Consider the following 19,591-nt stretch of genomic DNA (forward strand, 5'->3'; position numbering starts at 1 on the left):
TCCGGCCCAGGCTGTCTCCCACTGTGGAAATCACAACACTTTTGTTGCTGAATAATGTATAATAAAAGAGTAGCTGTTGTGAAAGTGGCTAAGAATAAATAGTGAATTATTTAATCCCTGAAGCGGTCACTGAAAGGAGACGCTTTAACTTCTGATCACCAAGACAGGAACCAAACAACAAAGCAGTATTTTCAGCAGCCGAGATGAAAACGCCTTTGTTATTCACTTTGATAAGATAGCCTTTAACTTTAACTGAAAAGTTTACACTGTCATCTAAGCAGAGGTGTCTTCCGTTCAAGGACACAAAGCAGTAATTTGGTTCAAGCGTTACACAAGCAAGACTATGCAAAACGTGGGACCGAGTTCGAAACACAACGGGGCTGCTGACATGAAAAATTCAAAAAACCTTTGGACAGAGTCTGCAGAGTAGCAAGGCGGAATGTTTTCCCGTTATCGCAGCTATTTCTGGACTGCATCCCCATACATTATTCACAAGAACCGAGGTGGGGAACCCGTGCACACGCCATTACACTCACCCCAAGGTCTGCTGAAATGTCTAATTCATTGGGAGCAGGTGAGTTGAAAGCCACTTCGCGTCCGTGCAACAGGCGAGAGCCAGCTGAGGGCGCTATGGACTCCTCACACTTCCAGGCACGGGAGGTGAGCCGGAGCCAGAGCAGGCGGATGTAACGCGATTTACGATTGGTTAACGATTTGCAGCGGCTACGTCAAATTGATCATCATTGGACAGCTGCGAGTAGGCGGGGCCGTGAATGGCATTTCATTGATATAGCCTACAGCTGGTGGCCACAGATACGCCACACGGAGTGAAAGGGGCTAAGAAAGTGACGAGGGCTTGATGTAGGGGGCTTTCAAGCGGGATCGAGAATTGTTTTTATTGTTTTCAAGAGTGGCACACCAAAGATTTTACAGAATATACAGCCAAAATGCTCTGCCACGTTACTCGTCCGGATTCAGTGGTGATGGAAGTGGAAGTTGATGCGAAGGCGAACGGTGAAGACTGTCTGAATAAGGTAGGCTGTGGTGGAAGAAGAGAACACGCATCCCGTTTTGTTTTTATGATACCTGTCTTAAAATACATTGTCAGGGACAGGCAAAGCCAGCGGTGCTCTGGCTGACTCGCGAAACTTTGAAATTTTCAATTTTCCCAAACTTTACCTTGTTTGTCTCGCCGATCGTTTGCGACTCGGACGCTCTAGTAAATAAAACGATGGAGGAGGCGGAGGAAACCTTGAAGTTGTTTTCGTTGTTTGCCATAATATCCAGTGTAAACTTCATCTTTTAAACAATAACAACAACAAAACTATCGACACATCTGCTTCATTGTTGTACATGGGGACGGTGGAAACAAAATGTTCTGCTGCCCACGATGTGCAGGGGGGGGGAAAGAAATATTGATTTGTGACAATAAAACCTTATAATTTCACCTTATACAGCTTTAACATACTTGTCATTACATGTAGGAAAGTTTCGATACATCGGTGGGAAATTGCCGACGGTCGCCTCTACCTGCACGGCTTAGTCAGAGGCAGATGGCTTTGTCAAGGTTACTTGAGTTCATTCTTCTGCCTTTGCAAACACCCAGCGTCCTCGCTCCATTCAAACTGAAACTTCAAGTCTGAGCTGAGATGTTGAGATATTCGCCTCTTTCCCCTCTATAATAGCATTGTACATGGTAGCATAAGAACGGGTTTTACTTCCATTTGTTCCATCAAAAAAAATGTAATGGTATTTCGTATGCACGGCATATTCCCAATTTGTAGTGGGTATTAATGAGTTTTATCTCAGCCTCCGGGCTCCCTGCAGACGTTCACCAGCAGTTATGTAATAACCCCCATGGCCGCTGCCGCTCAGGGGGCGTGGGATTGTGGGTTTGATGAGCCCCCCCCTTTTTTTTTTTTTTTTTTTTTTTTTTTACCCCGGGAGAGCCTCCAAGTTTACTTTCACTCTTTCGTGAGCTTTGGAATATTGATGGGTTTTATCTGTGTGAGAGTAGGGTAGCGCAGAAATCCAAATGAAGACAGTGATAAAAAGCACTTTGCTTTCCTAACCCTAATGCAGATAGTCTTTTTAAACTATTGATCACTGTTGCCTGTCCAAAGTCTGTCGATTTTTACCACCTTCCACAGGCGAGAGAAAAGCCACTGTGAACTGTGGTATTCAAGGGCCTCTCAGTCTGCTGACACAACTCAAAACTGAAGATGTTAGGTGGCCCCTCTGCTCATTGTACTGTTGTGCTGTGATTCTGCCAACAGCCCTGTGTAATGATCTTTTCCACATGCAGGTAATCTTGAACAGCTTTGCTTAAAGTTCACTTTTGCGATCCATTTCTTTCTTCTCTCTCTCTCTCTCTCTCTCTCTCTCTCTCTCTCTCTCTCTTCAGGTTTGCCGAAAGTTGGGCATAATTGAGGTGGACTACTTTGGGCTGCAGTTCACTGGCAGCAAAGGAGAGAACCTGTGGCTGAATCTGAGGAATCGCATCTGCCAGCAGATGGATAACGTGACGCCCTGTCGACTGAGGCTGCGGGTCAAGTTCTTTGTTGAGCCCCATCTCATTCTGCAGGAACAGACAAGGTATGTTTACCACCTCACCTTTATGGCACATTTTCTGCTAAGCACACGCAGATCAGCTTGCCACATTTAAATCAATCTAGTCTGTACTAGATTTTTGTTGAAATATTCGTTGAAATATTCTTTTATTTTCTTTATGACTGCATGTGACATGCAACGAGATGCACATGCTGGAGAAAACAAAGCCGTCATTAGTGAGCTTCCAGAGCCTAATCTGATCATATCTGTTTCCAATACAGTAGAATGCCCTGTAGTAACCTCTTCTCTGCGCGCCCTCCCAGGGTTACTATAGGTCATTTTGGTGGAGCGCCAGGCAGGAAATGTGATCCAGCAGCTCTGGGCCTGCATGTTGCTCTGTGGTTGCCCCCAGGGGGACCCTCTGTGTGACAGCCTGGACCTCTGTCACTGCCCCCATTCAGCTCTAAATAACTTTTGTTGTGCTTTTTTTGTCTCGATTGTTTGTGGCCATTTTTGTCTGAACAAAAGCACAGCCCTCGGTTTGACATTTGTGCAGATGCTGTTTGGAAACTGCGACAGGGCCAGTGCAGGGTGTTTTTCTTATAGTTTTCGCCGGAATAGGTCGTCATCATGAGTCACTGTTGGAGCTGGTTTTCACAGTGACGTTTGTATCAGGATATGAATTTCATGTGCGCTTTGTTCAATTTCTAATCACGTCTGAAATTATAGCTATATTTTTATTTTAGAAACAAGGGAAAAAAATACTCACCATAGCAAATAACATCTGGTAGTCACATCTCCCCGTTATCTCTCCTCTCTGCAAAAAATAGTTTAAAAAATGCTGTTTGTCAGAACAACATAACAAGCCTTGACAAGTCTAGATCCTCACTCAGTGTTCCCCAGCCCCAGTTTTGTTTGAAGTTATAATTAGAAAGTGCATTCACACACAGTATCTATCTGGTGTTATACGGTGGATCTTATATTCACTTCAGGCAGTGTCACGAGTGTTTGGTACAGCAGGACTGGAACTATGGTTCCATGTAGCGAGGGCACACAAGAGGGGAAATCTGTTTTGGTGTCTTTTTAAGCTCTGCCACGCTGCCCGTGCCCTCTGTCTCACACACACTCACACAGCATGCCTCTAAAGCTGTTCATTAAACTGACATGTATCTGCCTTGGCCAGGATTTGTGTGACATTCCAGTGAGCTCTCAGTGTCTCCCCAGTTCACCCACTCCCTCCGCCCCCCCCTTCAATGTGCACGATGTGCACAATGTGCAAAAGGAAAGATATCAACTTTGCTTTGTCTTCTATTTTTTTTTTTTGTTTTATCTCTGTCAGATATAAACTTCCCCTGCTCATGCCTCCTCTCTGTCCATCTCTCTCACCCTTCGCTCCTCTCTCCCCCCACTCTGGTCCATATTTGGCAGCCTTTGAAGAAAGTGAAAGGCAGCGGGGGCAGAGAGTTTGAGCATGGAGGACACTTGGCTGCCTGCGCTCTGACCTCCATTAGATTAGCAGGGGTTATCAACAGATGGCTGGCGTAGGGTGAGTGGAGGGTAGGGGTCATGGGGTTGTGAAAAAAGGTGAGATAAAGATGTGAGATGGCAGGCAAGGGTATGCGGGGTTGCTGCTAAAAAATACTCACACATGGCACACACCACCATGCTGTCAAGTTATGTGTTTAATTTTGGCACAGCCCTCATGTCATCCATCTGCTCAGATGTGATATAATTTAAGTGGAGGGGAGAAAACACTGGCATCGTTTTTTCCCTTTTTTTTTTTTTTTTAAAGACATGAGGGCAAGATGCTGTGACAGTGCACACTAGTAGCATTTTTGGGAACCAACACACAGTCCTGGGAAATTACTACAGTGCATTTACAAGGGTAATTAGACATACATTACATTTCTGTGAATTACTCTCATGTATATGTTATGTATTACTTCCATGACTAAAGGTGGAAGTTATAAGTTTTCTTTTTCTTTTTTTTTTGAAATCGAATTAGTGCTTTAAGTACCTGCTAAGGTCCCATTTCACTCATTTCCAGTGCTGTCACCTTTGACCTACTTATGCTGCCACATTGTCCTTTCAGTTTGTTCTGACTGCAGTCATACTCCCTGCTAAGCAACTAGCACACCTCATCATGACATAAACAGAAAACCTTCCTTTGTCACACATTTCTGTTGCTTGCATGCCTGCAGGCATGGGAGAAGATGGGAGGATCTTCATAACTACTTTAGGGAATGTGTGTCCAGCACTTGTGTACAGATTTTTTTTTTTTCATATTTTCCATGCAGCATGTTTGCTATATTTTATTTACAGTGGAAAAATACAGTTGAAGACAATTTTTTAGTAAGTAAATAAGTTAAAGAAGTTACTGAAACTCAGGTTTAGCCACTTGACACATCCTCTCTTCATAACAACTCAGCTTGTTACCGTAGCTCAGTAATTAGCAAGTGTATGTGGGTTGGAATAAATGTTCTCAGCAGTGTACAGGCACAGCAAAAGGGTCCATACGGTACCACAGCGCTCAGTTGAGATGAGGGGTGGGCCTCTTTTACGCCCTTCTTATAGGCTGTATTACATAACCTGCACTGGACTGAGCGTGCACAGAGCTGCTTATATAAGCTGCTGTGTACTCTGCTGCCACGTAAAGCCTAGCAGGTCACTCCAATGTTGTCGCTCACATGCAGCCAACTATTTGGATTCTTTGTGTTAATTCGTTTTCCTCTTTTGTAGGGCCTCCTTGTGCTGGAAAACATCCTATCCAGACTCAAATTCAGATTTTCATTGTAAAGTGACTGCTCATAACACAGTTGTCTGGTCTGATTTCCTACAATCAGTAATAAGTTATCGATAAAACCTTTGGTAGGTTTTTTTTTATTACACATAACCGAAGTACAGGCCATATCTGTTAGAGCTGCAAGGTTTAAGTTTAGCTTGATTCTGTGGCAGCCATATCCCCAGCTTCAAAAACCCATTTTTCTTTCATCTCCTTGCTTAGATCCATTCCAGATCTCCATTTTCCCTTCTCTCCCGGCCTTGTTTCATAAATCTAGATTTTCCCCAGGATGCTTTGCAAATAGAACCCTTTTCGTAAACGTATAAAGTTGCCTCTTAGGGTGGCATCTTCTCATCTCTGAGCTTCTATTTAGGACAGCTGAAGGTGTTGTGTTAAACAAAGACTGAAGCAGAGACTCAAACTATTTTGGTGGTTTGAGACAGTTGGTTTTGCACTGAAAGATCCTTCTAACAACTTGATCTTTTTTGTTTATGTCACTGAAAAACAATCACTTCTTCAAAACGCTGGTGTTTCTAAAACATGATCTGCATTAATCTGAATTTCCATGACGTGTCCACTGATGTGTTGTTACTAGAGGAAAGACACTTTATTGGTTAAGGTGTACTGACCCAGGGGCCTCAGCAACAGTCTGTCTTATCTGCATCATTTAACACTGCTTGCTAGGGGGTGTTTCTGGTTTAATTATGTGAATGTTTCCCCTTCATTAGCCCTCATATTTAGCATTCAGATCAGGCGAACTTTGGATACCCTCAAAGGGTACAGCTATTAGCACAGGCTTTATCAGAGGTCCTGATTGTTAACCTGTTTACCCCCTTTTGGGGCTAAGTTTATCTTTAACCTAAATCCAAACCAAATTCCAAATGAGATTTATTTCAATCATTGTGTCTTTTACTAGTCAGATCGAAGTGTTTTCATCAGAAAATATATTTACATGCTTATGCTTATGCATAGCCTGCCTGTGTGAGGCTTGCGACAGAGTATCAAGCTGTCCAGGGGTTTTCCTTGCCTTTCCTCCAGTACACAGTGGGATAAGCTCCAACCCTATGTTGTGTTTGCAAAATGGATCAACTGAGAAAAGTTTTTACAAAAGAAGACTTCACTTTTAATGGATGTACCAACACATTTACACTAAGTACCATAAAGAAATCACATGAGCGCTACAATTCTTCTGCAGTATAACCTGGCAGTGCATGAAAAAAAGCTTTAACTAGACTTCACTTTATATTCTGCACAATTCCACTTTGTTTTTACAACAGTAGATTTCAGTTTTAACTTGCATTAGTTCGCCCGTGAAAACTGAGACAAGGGGCAAAATCACGACACTACCTCTTCAACTGAATAATCTGCAAAAACAATTAAGGGTAATTTTATTCAGGTCATGCACAAGTCATCATTTTCAGCTCACTGACAGACTACGGATACAAAATCAAGCCAAAAATCACACTGTGATTATTGTTTTTATCAGCTTCCCCCACCACCAGTAATTAGTCCCTTTTACTTTCCCCATGAGTTTCTTTCCTCCTTTTTCTTGTTCACTTGAGTAACCTAGCCCTGGTTTGTCAAAACAGTAGCCTTTGCCCAAGAATAAAAGAATTATTTGTTTGGTGACTGAATTTTGGATTGATGCTGGGCTTTAATCACCATTTTACCATCCAGTACAGAGCAGCAGCCTGTAACCCAAAGCATTAAGTATACAAACAGCTTCTTTGTTTTATTGCTGTATAGCTTTCAGTTCAGCTCAGCACAGAGCAAAGGCGTATGTGTTTATATTTAGCGATAGGAATTATTGTTTCTGCTAAACTGCACGATTAGAACTTCAGTAAGTGTTTTAGTGTCTGACTTTACCTTCAGCCCACACCTTGGGAGATGATGTTCAGCAGAGTTTACTATAGTTCATTGACAGCTAGTAACCTCACACAGCACACAGCTCCTGGCAGTATGTTATTTGACTAGCTCACAAACCGCATTGTTGAGAGCCCAACCGATGAGGTCTGAAACTCCACTGCTGATTGGCTGGATGAGTTACAGTCTCTAGGCAGAGGTGTTAGGTTTCAGTTTGTGGGGACGTTTTGTTCCTCTCAGTAGTGAACCGGTTGACATTTTGCCTTCTGGGGAAATAAACATTGGGTTGGGGGAGAAACTGTTAAAATAAGACTGGTTTTATAGATGGGCGGAACAGACTGGACAGAGTTTATATGACCTGGTAGTCTCTAGTTACTTTAAAAGGTATGCCTATTTTTTCTGTTCCTTTTTTTTTCTCTAGCACCAGAGTACATAAAAAAAATCTCTTATTATTCTCTTATAAAATTGGTTCCAGATGCTTCAGCACCAAGTGGCTAAAAATGCACAAACACTGCATTTTGGGATATTTTCATGTTTTTAAATTTCATAGTTCAAAGACTGGGCAGGAGGAATTGGGTGAAGAACTTGAATTATCTCATCGCCATCCCCTTAGCTCAGCTCTGCAGCCAATGACCTATTTTCAGATATTCTTTCTCAGCATTCAGGCCTGCTTTAATTGAATTATTCCAGCCAGGCAATCAAGTATTCAAACATTCCTACAGCACACCACACAACCACAACCACTGTTTTTGAATAGCGTTTGTTCCTCCTGTGCTCTGTTAGCGTTCGCAGCAGTACTATGGCTGTAAATGAATAAGCCTCTTAAGACTTTGATTATGGGTTATCTGTGAAGGACAAAGCAACAGTGAGGTGTATACAGTGTAATACAGTGAAAGTAGGCCAGGAGACTTTGGTCTCAGCACACACTTCCTGGCATTCAGTCTGCGTGTCTGGTGTGTTGTTGAGGGCCAGTCTAAAGAACAAGGCAGTGCTCTGATGATGGCTGCAGTGTCTTAAGTACACTTCACAGATGACTCTCTAATGATGCATGTGCAAGTGTGTCTGTAATGTCTGTTGGGCCTTGACACGATGAATCAAACAAGCTGAGGCATACAGAGGAGGGGTGTAGTTTCTGATAGTAAGTCTGATGCAGCCCGGCAGTCGGTCGCAGCAAGAGACAGATTTAAGTCCTGTGATTCTGTCTAGCCAAGTCACAGTGAATTAAACTCTCTGTCATCTGATTGGATTCCTATTTGGTTGAGCACGGGGGTCATTTGTACATTCTTTTGTCTCTTGTCTCGTCACCTTGGTCACGGGCCTGTGTAAACCCAATGGGTCTGTGAAGGCCTAACACACACCAGGAAACCTTTCAAAAGAGGAAATTGCACAAGAAATTTGGGGAAGTCTTTTTTTTTTTTAAATTTCATCAAGACCATCTCAAAAACATGGCCTCAAACACCATGTTGGAGATGCTGTTTGTGGATTTATGGAGCCTTGTGTTTCCCCTGCCCTAAGTGTAGGATAGGCCTTGACAGGTGCTGAGGCAGCACTATACTACCTGAGCAGACTGAGCCTTGGACAGCTGTCTGAGAAGCTATCTACTTAATACTGCATAAAGCTGGTTTTTGCCGCACATAGCTGGTTTTCTGGAGCAGAAACAGTTGCAGCATAGCTTCAGAGGGATCTCAGTGGGGGAATTTGTTGCCTTCTGTGTATGAAGCAGCTGTATGTTTGTCAGCGTTAGTCATGTTTTCGCCATGTTTGGCAGAGCGCATATCTGATGCCTCTCATTCACCCTCAGGGCAGTCAGGCAGGAACAGCTATCGATGAACTGTAGTTACCTCTATGGCAGGTCTGTTAACCTGTTCTACTGTACAGTGTACAATAAGTGTTTTCTTCCAAACAACTGGAATTTTGGCCTGAGCTCAGCAAAACACGCACACCTGTTTACACACATGTTGGCACCCACAACACTGGGAATGTTCTGCCAGCAGCCCAGTGGCCAAAAATTACATACCTAAGTCCACATGGTCATAGATGGGTGGTCAAGTCAAACAAGACTGCGGTTAAAGTATCACAACACCAGACTAACAACAGGCCAGGACTTGAAGCTTTAAAGATATTAAATGCCTTGCTCAATGGTACAGTGACCGATAGTAACCTCTCTCCAATCTCCGCCTGAACTAGAGTAACCTCCGCCGCTTGCCCTATAGTGACTCTTTGTCGGCACCCTGTAGTAAACTCCCAGTCATTTCAGCCCTATTGTTTGCGTCAGTCAGGTAGCTAACTAGCAGCGCTCCGTCACATGATGCCTGCTGGGCTTGACACAATAGAGCACAGTGTTTGTGCCTGTGTATTTGTGTGTTGGAGGGAATGGGATGTTAAACACCATATCAAAGCACTGTTTGTTATGCCTGAGGCTAGTCAGCTATGGGGCTCGGTTGTTATGGTCTGGCTTGATCAGGGGCGGTGTAAACTGACTTTGTGTGCCTCCACAGCTGCATTTGCTACTGTTGATACTCATTGGAAGCACTGTGAATGTGTGTTGGGTGAGGTGTGTCTGTGTTGTTGCATACTGAAGCAGTTCCAATACACACGTGCATATTCTGCGACCAGGTGTGAGCTGCTCCCTCAAGAGTCTGGATTTCAGTCCCATAAGATAACAAAGGAAATCTCACCTCCAGCTTGTCCCCACGTCCCCTGTTGTTTCCACGAGACATCTCAGCAAGAGGCACTTTCTACATAAACAAAACACAATATGTTTATTTAAACTTAATAAAAGGGGATGATGTGGGCTACTCTTCCCCCTCCACTCAAAATGTCCCCCTAAATCCTCTCAAATATCCTGAAGTCACAATGTGACCTGATTTCCACGAATGAAAAATGTCCCTCTTTGCATCATGCTTCAAAGAGAAGGGTAGCCCAAGGGAAAATTTTCAGAGGAAATAACGAGCAGTTTCAGGCGCAGTTTGGTTATCAGGATGTGGTGGGCCAAAATATTCACAGCAATGTATTGCTGTTAAATTGTTCTACCTCTTGAACTCTTCTCAGCGCAGGATGCTGAAGTCATAGTTTCAATTTTGGTATTGTCAACTAAGGTCTTTTATCTATAGTGCCTACAAATATAGAGCATACAATGTGTGATCAGGGAGGTTACTTTAGGTCACTGCACACATGGGTGCTATTGCACTGACTATGTAGGTAATTGGTGAGAAGACAGGAAGATGGGGTATTAAGTTTTGTTTTATGCGCAAAGAATTGACAGATGTCAAAGTCAAGATCTTAAAATGAAAAATCTCAAGTTACCAGACACATCAGCAAGAAGAAAGCTGCCCAACTGGTTTGTGGTCAGAGAAGCAGGTGATTCAAAGCAGTCTGGTGCCTGTACAATCTTCTTAAGGTCACTGTGCCATAAGTCATCTCCAGGAAGGATCTGTGTAGGTTACTTCAGTTCAGCGTTCTTCATGATGCAAGGACTGAGTCAGTCAGGGTGTTTCTCCTTTTGACGTCTTGTCTCCTGCTGATAGAAGGAAAGAATTCCTCACATCCTCTGGTCAAAACAATGGAAAGGCCCGAGCCTGCCACGGCTTATTTTTTTGGGGGGAATTTAGCTGTTTTCCTTGGCCACGCCAGAACTGAGTGTTCTCGTTTACCCATTCAGCCCAAACAATAACAATAACTGTTTTTGACCACTATCAATGTCACTTCATAAGCCCACCTCATTTTGAACATGGAGGGTGGGCTCGGAGAATTCCCCCATGTCCAGCAAAACAAGATTATTGGTAACTTGTCTTCAGAAGGGCATACTGAATGAGGTTATTGCCAATAAGACACAGAGCAAGAGACAGGATTCTAGCCACTGTAACTTAATTTTAAGTTCCATCACTGCATTCAATATTCAGACTTATCCCTTTACAGTACACGGTAGTGGTCACACATTTGCCCAGCAAATACGGTACAAGCACAGTTGGCCACCGGGTCAACAGGTTAAACGTCCAAGCACTTCCTCTACTGGATAAAACTTCCCTTCAGTCCCTCAGATTCCACTTTCAGATCCTATTGCAAATTCACACTTAAAGGAAGTTGTAGTAGTGAGTTTTGGGGAAGGGATTATAAAAGAGAAAGTGGAGTCATTGTGACAACTGAACAAATGTCACAGTTGCCATGTTTTTTTCCTACTGCACACACTCACACACACACACACACCTGCTGTCTGTGGTGAAATTCTAGCTTTATAATGACCACCTGCTGTAGCCGTTGTGTGGGCAACAGACGTCGTGACTCCTCAACCATCACATATGGAACTCAGCAGCCCAATAAATATGGACACTGCTTGGAGCGGGGACATGTGACGGGGCATACAAGGGTAGAAAACACTAGACAGAAATTGTCTTAGTGCAATTTAGTTGAAATTAACTCTCTAGTGCCTTTGCCTTAAGAGATGACAATCATAAGAGTGTCATTTTGACCCATGTTCTGTTTCCTTACTGTCCACCAGACACGTTTTCTTCACGCACGTGAAGGAGGACCTCCATAACGGTCACCTACGTATGGGCTCAGAACAAGCAGAGGAGCTGAGCGCACTCCTGGCACAGGCCGAGTTTGGCGACTACAACCAAAACACAGCCCAGTACTGGTACTCAGAGCTGTGTGGAGAGGAGCCCAGCACTGCTACTATCAACAGGTAACATTGTTCATTTGTGAATACAGAATATGTATTCATAGTTTTGCCTTTCCCAAACACTGGCCCAGGAAGTTTTTGTTCTCTCTACTACTATAATAAAAACATTACACTGACCTGAAAACATCATTTATGATGTTGGGCTTTTGCAGTAATTTACACAAGTAAATCAGACTTTGAACTGAATTTTAATAGCCCTTATACATGCAAGTTAACACGTTCTGGCCACTCATTGAAACCTGTTTACCTGTTCACTGTCAGCTCTCCTGAGGCTCTGCCCCCTCACTATCTCTGAGGGAGACAAGAGTCTGCTCTATAAAGACTTGATGAAAAGCAAACAATGGAGCATAGCCGTGAGCCAAGAATGGTATAATATGGCAGCTGGTGTTCAAGGAAAAGAAATGATTTTTAAGGAACCAAATTGCTGTCTTAATCAAAAGAAAATGCTACACTTAGATAGTGCTGTGTTTTACATTTTCCTATATTGTTACGTCTGCTTTAAGCCAGAGTAACTTTTTTTTTAATCTTAGGCAAAAGACTTTATACAAGAGTACATGATACAGCCACTTAAGTGTGTGTAGCCTGTTTGACAGCTAACACACACACACACACTTTGATGAGCCAAACAGAGCAACTGACAGCGATCAGATAGCATGTGTTTGCAGAGTTCCACTGACCAAACCTCCTACTGTCCGCCCTGAATGTTTTCTCTGTAAACAAAAAGAGGGTGATGAATTTTCACTACTGCAAGGTTTTAGAGTCCAGGAGCGTGGATCCCATGGCATAATCAAAATATCTGATAGTTTGACGAACTCCATACTACATTTCAAATGCCCGTCCTGCCTACAACTGTTGGGACTTTATCCAGAAACTTTTGCAGTCTTTCCATTTTGTAGTGAAAGCCTTCGGAGTGCCTTCTGGAGCCATTTGTTGGGCACATGGCACTGTTCGTCAAATGTTCAGCCTCTTAAATTATACATCATCAATCCCAGTCTGCTAAACCTGCTACATTAAACTCTTTATCCACGTGCCATGTTGAGCCAGCAGGCACTGTCGTTCATCACGACACCTACACTTAACCCCAGCCTGCTATGCAGGTGCATGCATTCCCCAACAGCCATTTTCTATTAATTTCATAGAATCATGTTCCAACTGTGGATCAATGTGGTATACATGTGCCATTATGCACTTCCCACTACAGTCTGTAGGAATAAGGGGGCTTCACTGGCTAAAAGAAGCATTCAGCTGTGCTGCCTTAGCATTGATCTCATAAGTATAGTTGTCAGAAACATACCAGTTTAACATCAGAGCTTTCTGCCTGAAGGCTTTCAGCCTTAACAGCTAAAACACTCTTTAGTCTTGCATTTATTCTGCTTGTATAATACACCTGTCACAGTGGGTGTACCTTGATATAAGATCATCTGTCTGATAAAGCATGTGTCAGAAAATGTCATTTAAAGTGAAATCGACTTAAGTGGGTTTTTTTCTTTCCTTCTCTTCTCCACCTTATTCCTCCTGCAGTACCATAGCCAGACATAAAGCTCTAGAAGGTTTGAGCCAAGGCTCAGTGGAGTATCAGGCCCTGCAGCTGGTCTCCTCTCTGGAGCATTACGGTGTGGAGTGGCACTGGGCTCGCGATGCAAATGGTCAACGCTTAGCCATAGGAGTCGGTCCCGAGGGCATTGCCGTTTGCAAGGAGGACTTCAGCTTAGTCAACAGGTATGCAACACCTAGATATACTAATAGGTCATTTTATCTTTCAAAGTGATGGTATGTTTTATGTTGGATTGTGAATAAAAAGAACCAGAAGTTGCATGCAGGTTATTGTCCTTAACAATATTCAGTATGTAACCACTTCTTGTCCCTTTGTCCTATTTTAGAATAAGTTATCCCATCATTCAAATTGCCACCCAGTCGGGGAAAAGTGTGTACTTGACAGTTACCAAGGACACAAACGACAGTGTGGTGCTCCTGTTCAAGCTGATCAGCAACCGGGCAGCCAGTGGTCTGTACCGGGCCATCACAGAGACACATGCCTTCTACAGGTGGGCGCTAAAGACATACACTCCAAGGTCATACACTACACCCCTAAGCCACAGCTTGTTATGACTAAGTAAATCAGTTTATTGCTAAATGCCCTTTGCTAAAGACTATTAGATTATGAGAGAGGTGACCTAATGTGTTCTGTAAAGGTTTACTCTGCTGTACTTGGCAAACAGTGCTTTCTGAGTATGCATTCTCCCACATTTGTGCTCCTGTTCCCTTTTTACGGTATAAATGCATGCAAAGTGGGACACATAGCCACATAAAACAAGCCCTTGACCCGAATGATCGTTGATGGAAACATAGGTTTCACAGGACAATCTTTAGTGGGTAGAAATTGCATTTTTCCTTTCCACAGACTATGTGTGTGTGTGTAAAATTTGCAGTGAGCAGGGACAATTCAAATGGCTGAGCTATGAAATTGTTCTCAGTCAAAAGGTACAAAAGATGGCCCTGTCCTTTTGTTTCTTTGTTTCAGGGATGGGTTTTAGCTCAGACTCTGCAGGGTTTTATTTTTTTTTCTTCATCCTGCTTGCACAGAAACAACACGTGTGCAATGTTTATCTAACTGTGGTGAATGTGGCATCAGAACAGGATGAACATGTCTGAATAGAAATTACAAGGGGAATATTAAATAAACAGACACACTCTCTACATAAGTGAGCGCAAGAAAAACATTTTACAATAACAGTGTTTTAAATCATGGATTCTTATTTCCATTTCCAGGTGTGACACAGTTACAAATGCAGTGATGATGCAGTACAGTAGAGACTTTAAGGGCCACCTGGCTTCACTCTTCCTCAATGAAAACATCAACCTGGGCAAGAAATATGTTTTTGACATCCGGCGTACTTCCAAGGAAGTGTATGACCACGCTCGCCGCGCTCTCTACAACTCTGGTGTCGTGGACCTGGTACCCCGCTCTGGCAGCGGAGAACGCTCCTCTCCTTCACGCTCCCCAAGCAGGGACAACCAGCAGGACGAGGGGCTGGACTGCAGCAGCTGCCAGCAGAGCCGAGCCCTGCAAGAGAGGCTGCAGAAGCTCAGAGAGGCTCTTTTGTGCATGCTGTGCTGCGAGGAGGAGATAGATGCAGCGTTCTGCCCCTGCGGCCATATGGTGTGCTGCCAGACCTGCGCAAATCAGCTTCAGGTGAGACTCTTCTTCTAAATGTCTCTAGACTTTTCTGCAGAAGACTGAATTTATTTGCCACAGAGGGATTTTCTCAGGTCATACACACTGAAAAATGACAGTGCTGCTGGCATTTGCTGTACTGCAAGTGCTGCTGTCAACACTACCTTAGGAATAGTGCTTTATAAAAGTGGATTTGAAAACTAAGCAAGAGCTTGAAAACCAAATAAGTTTCGCTTTGTTGTTTTGTTTTGGTCCTCGACTGAAGGCACCCCAGCGCGTTTTTGAGTTTGCGGCTATAATGGAAGCTCTTTAATTATACTTTAGTTCCAACTTCTCATCCTTTTATAGTCTTTTAAGCAACTTCCAAAGCTTTGCTTACACTCTGCTGACCCGATTGTCCCTTTACTTAATCAGCTAAATGTTGCCCATCTTTGTGGAAGCAGATGGTGTGTGAATGTGTGAGTGTGTGTGTGTGTGTGAGTTTGTCTTTATGAAGGGATTATAGCAGCCAGGCAAATCTCCCTTCCATTAACTCAACTACGAATCGTGACCCAGCTAATAGATGTGTGAATGAGTCAGTAGAAACATAAGACAAGAGAAGGAAAGAAAGTTCCACTGCTTTTAGCAAAGCTATGGTAACAGTTTTCATGTTATAGCATTTTTTCCCCCATGATTAAGCTTGACTTATCCTTTACTGTAAGATATTTGCCAGTGTCCTTGAATCTTAACACTGGTATTTGTCTAATGACCTGAGTGATAACTAATTAGCTGCCTGGCATTTTCTCTTAGCTTGCACCTGTCGTTGCTGGTTTCAAGATTTGTCACAAGTGTGTGATGAACTCTTACTTTATAAGTTCATAACAAGAACGATTCCACGCAAGATTTCCTGGAAAAGCATGACAAAATATATTACCAAAGGGTAAAAGGCCAGTAGAGGGTTCAGTGTTAATACTTTAGTTGGACTGCTTCAAATTTGGCTCACAGCACATTTCCGGCTTTGTATCACATCCAGCCCCTTTAGCCTTTGTTTATTTTCTGATACTGAACTGGTATTCAGATGTCAAAGCACTCACACACACACTGTGCTTAATCCTTTCCTTTCTTTTTCCTCAGTTGTGCCCTGTGTGCCGGTCAGAGGTGGAGCACGTTCAGCACGTCTATCTGCCCACCTGCACCAGCCTACTGAACCTGACGCTGACCGACAACCACCAACACCACACTAGCATCCCAGCACCCATCCACAGAGACATGGCCTCTCCTCACACCTGCTCCACCACCGAGTACGAACACAAGCTCTACCACACATAAAGACAACTCCACCAAACCCACCAACCTCCATTATGGACACTTTGAAGCTATTCCAGCCAGATTATGGTTTCATAAAGAAGGAACATTTTTTTGTCCCTCTGTGTTTCCTGCCTGGAAATACCAAACATATTGAAACTCTGAGCATAATCAAAGATCAACACATTCAAACCACTCCCTCAAATAGTCTGTGCGTGTGTATGTGTGTGTGTGTATGTTTGTTTGTGTGTTTTATTGTTATTTCCTTTTGTCACTTTGGACTGTCAGTTTGTCTGATTGGCTCTTAATATTATTGCGGTTCGTTGTGTATTACTCTGTCCAAATCTTGTTTGTTTTAAACATCATTATCCCCTGCCACAATATGATTTTTAGAATAGGCTCTTATTGTCCTTGTTAATTAAATTATTACATCAGTTGACCTGATACAGAATAGAAACATTCTTTTCTTTGTGAATTATGCTTTTGAATTTGTTGTTTTGGCTGTTTTTTTGTTTGTTTGTTTTTTCTTTTTTGGGGGTCCAAATCAGGCTCCTAGCTCCAGAACCATTCAATGAAGTTTTGTGTTTTATAACAGCTAAACACTGTCTGTAATGGTTGTCTTTTTTTTTCTTTTTTTTCTTTTTAAGCTTCCTTACATTTTAGAATTTATGTTTGATTTGAGAACTGAATTTTATGGTGTAACAGAGTGATTTTTTTTTTTATTCCATGTTTTCCATGCCAATGAGGATGTATTTAGAGGCTAAGCAGCTCTGCTCTGGGTACAGCATTGCATATTAATTAGGCACAGTAGGCGATAAGACCACCATGGTCTTGTTCTTCTAATCTCGGGGTCAAATTGGGGTCTTGAAGGTTCTTTTAGCCCACTGGAACTGTATCTTGCTGACACTCCCTCATCCTCTCTAACCTCGAAACGGGTCTTGATGATTAACTGCCACTTTGTCCAAAACAACAAGCCTTGTTTCACAGATTGCTGCACCTTTACATATGTGTCTCCATGCCAACAGAGAGGTAGAAATGAATCTTAGTAGTCACAGAACCATGATTATTTATGAAAAATAGCAATTTGTCCAGAAGCAGCTGCTTCCTCTGAAAACCTCAGCTATAAATTTCTTCTCTGGGTGTACTGTTGAGTCCCTTTTGATATTTTTAAAGGGTACTAGGAGATCTGCCTGTGCAATACTTGCTTGCTTTTTCAAAAGCTTCTCATTTTCAAGTTTTATTTAATTTCAAAGACTATATTTAAAAAGAAAAAAACAAAAACATTGTCACTTTACCAAGGAAGTTTTCCATGTGTCTGTAGGGGGTTGTTTGGCCTTAATGTAGCAGCAACACTGTGTTTATTATAAAATTTCCACAGACATTTTTCTCTGGCAAGAAAAGGAAAACTTTATTTCTTTTAATGCTGACATGATTACGCTCAGTCACTTCAGGGGAAGGCCTTTTTTTAATTTTTCATTGTACAAGTAGCGAATTGTTTCTGTTTTCTGAAGCAAAAGCCACTATGCTCTGTAAAATAACTCTTAGAGTTAAATCCTTTATATATATATATATATTCTGCTTTTAACAAAAGAGAAAGTATTAATAAAGTTGTTTTTTTAAAAATAAACATCCTGGAGTTGTGGAACTTTTTTGTGCATCTCAAAGCAGATCAAAATGAATTAATTTCAATAATTATAACACATAGACTGCACTGTATGCTGGATTGAACATGGATCGATGAAGTGCACTAACGATTTTAATGGGTAAGTATGCAGTAGGAACACTAAGCAAGTGTCTCATCTTGGAAGCCCACACCCCAGAACTAAACTGCTCACAAATCATGCCCCTTAAATTAATCATCAATCACCAATCGTCAAGGAAAATCGGTAAACTTGCTGTCTCAAAATAATCAGGGCCCAAAGGTCTTTGCAGAGACATGGTGAGAAGCAAGGACAAAACAGTTTTGCTGAGACCTGTAAGTCTGTGTGAATCAAATTCCTGCCATGACTTTTAGTCCTCAGTGTCTACATCACCCCAGGTAGATATAACACTGAAAGGTCAATGCGTCATTTGTCATTGTCAGGCTGGGAAAGGGAGTCGAAAGCTGCACAGTCTGTGGTACAAAGACGCTCTCTGTGTTGATGAGAAATGACAAGCTCCACTGGACTGTGATTATAAAGTCTGGAAACAAGAGTTAAGGACAGCAGCTATTAGATCGACTTCATCCCTCTCTGAATCCCTATGTCCTTCCATGACCTTCTGAATGAAAATGCTTCTCTTGTCTCTCCTCCTCTATCTCTTTTCTCGCTTTCAGGCATCATTACCATTAAATGAACTCTGAGGACACTGATGACCACGGGGGGGTGGGACACATGCAGAAGAATCCTGTGATTTCTAGCTGGCTATGCAGAACTCCAGTGTTATTACAGGTTAAAAAACAACACCATAATAATAGCATTGGGTAGAATACCATCTAATTGCAAGTTAAACTTTAAACCTCAACCTACAAGGAAGTGAAACAAAAAACATCTGTAAGTGGGACATTCACAGGCCTGGCTTCAGAACAGTGACTCGTGTTGGTTTGCTGAAGTCAATAACAACTGCTTTTTGTTCATTCTGTCTGCATCCCTGACACGGATTCACATGAATGCACATGTGGACACAAACAGGGCCATGTCGTGGCTTCTGCACAGCTGAAGCATCAACATACAGCTAAAGCCCAAACAGGAAAACTCCTGTCAGGAAAAAGCTGGATAAGCTTACGGTATTATGATATGTTGCTAGAGAAAGCAGTGGAAAAACATGAAAAGGCTGACGACACATACGCTCTCTGATGTGAAAATGTGAGAATTTGTTCTTTTGTCACACTATTTCAAAACACATCTAATACCACACACAACTGAATTAATCTCTTGTTGAGAAATGTCCAACAAAAAATGGATTTTGCAGTGGGTGGTGGCATGCAGAGCCAAAGTCAGAGGAAAAATAGAAAAAGAAAACTAAAAGGGCTTAGCGGTTTCATTGAAAACTGGTCTTTGATTGGCCTAATCTGTTGCATATTTATGTTCTGTTTGAATTGTGTTTCAATAAAAGGCCTGTGGCATGTAGGGCATCCACAGCCCTTTTAATGATTTGTTTAGACAACTGAAGGATATGTTCACCATTTTAATAGCAAATCTCCCTTTAAAAGAAACAGGAACCCATACTAGATTCAAACATATCTCTAAATGTTCTGCCAAAAAATGTTCACAAACCA

General features: G+C 42.4%; 1 protein-coding gene across 1 annotated transcript; it reads left to right on the plus strand.

The window, feature by feature from the left end:
- Positions 1-825: 825 nt before the first annotated feature.
- mylipa (myosin regulatory light chain interacting protein a) lies at positions 826-17,962 on the plus strand. The gene is made up of 7 exons (XM_041053796.1): positions 826-1,034; positions 2,405-2,595; positions 11,694-11,879; positions 13,398-13,595; positions 13,757-13,921; positions 14,646-15,069; positions 16,165-17,962. The coding sequence occupies exons 1-7, from the start codon at positions 948-950 to the stop codon at positions 16,357-16,359; spliced, it is 1,446 nt and encodes a 481-aa protein (XP_040909730.1). The 5' UTR covers positions 826-947; the 3' UTR covers positions 16,360-17,962.
- Positions 17,963-19,591: the final 1,629 nt, after the last annotated feature.

The sequence above is a fragment of the Toxotes jaculatrix genome, chromosome 13, assembly GCF_017976425.1.
Source record: "Toxotes jaculatrix isolate fToxJac2 chromosome 13, fToxJac2.pri, whole genome shotgun sequence".
Classification (NCBI taxonomy): domain Eukaryota; kingdom Metazoa; phylum Chordata; class Actinopteri; family Toxotidae; genus Toxotes; species Toxotes jaculatrix.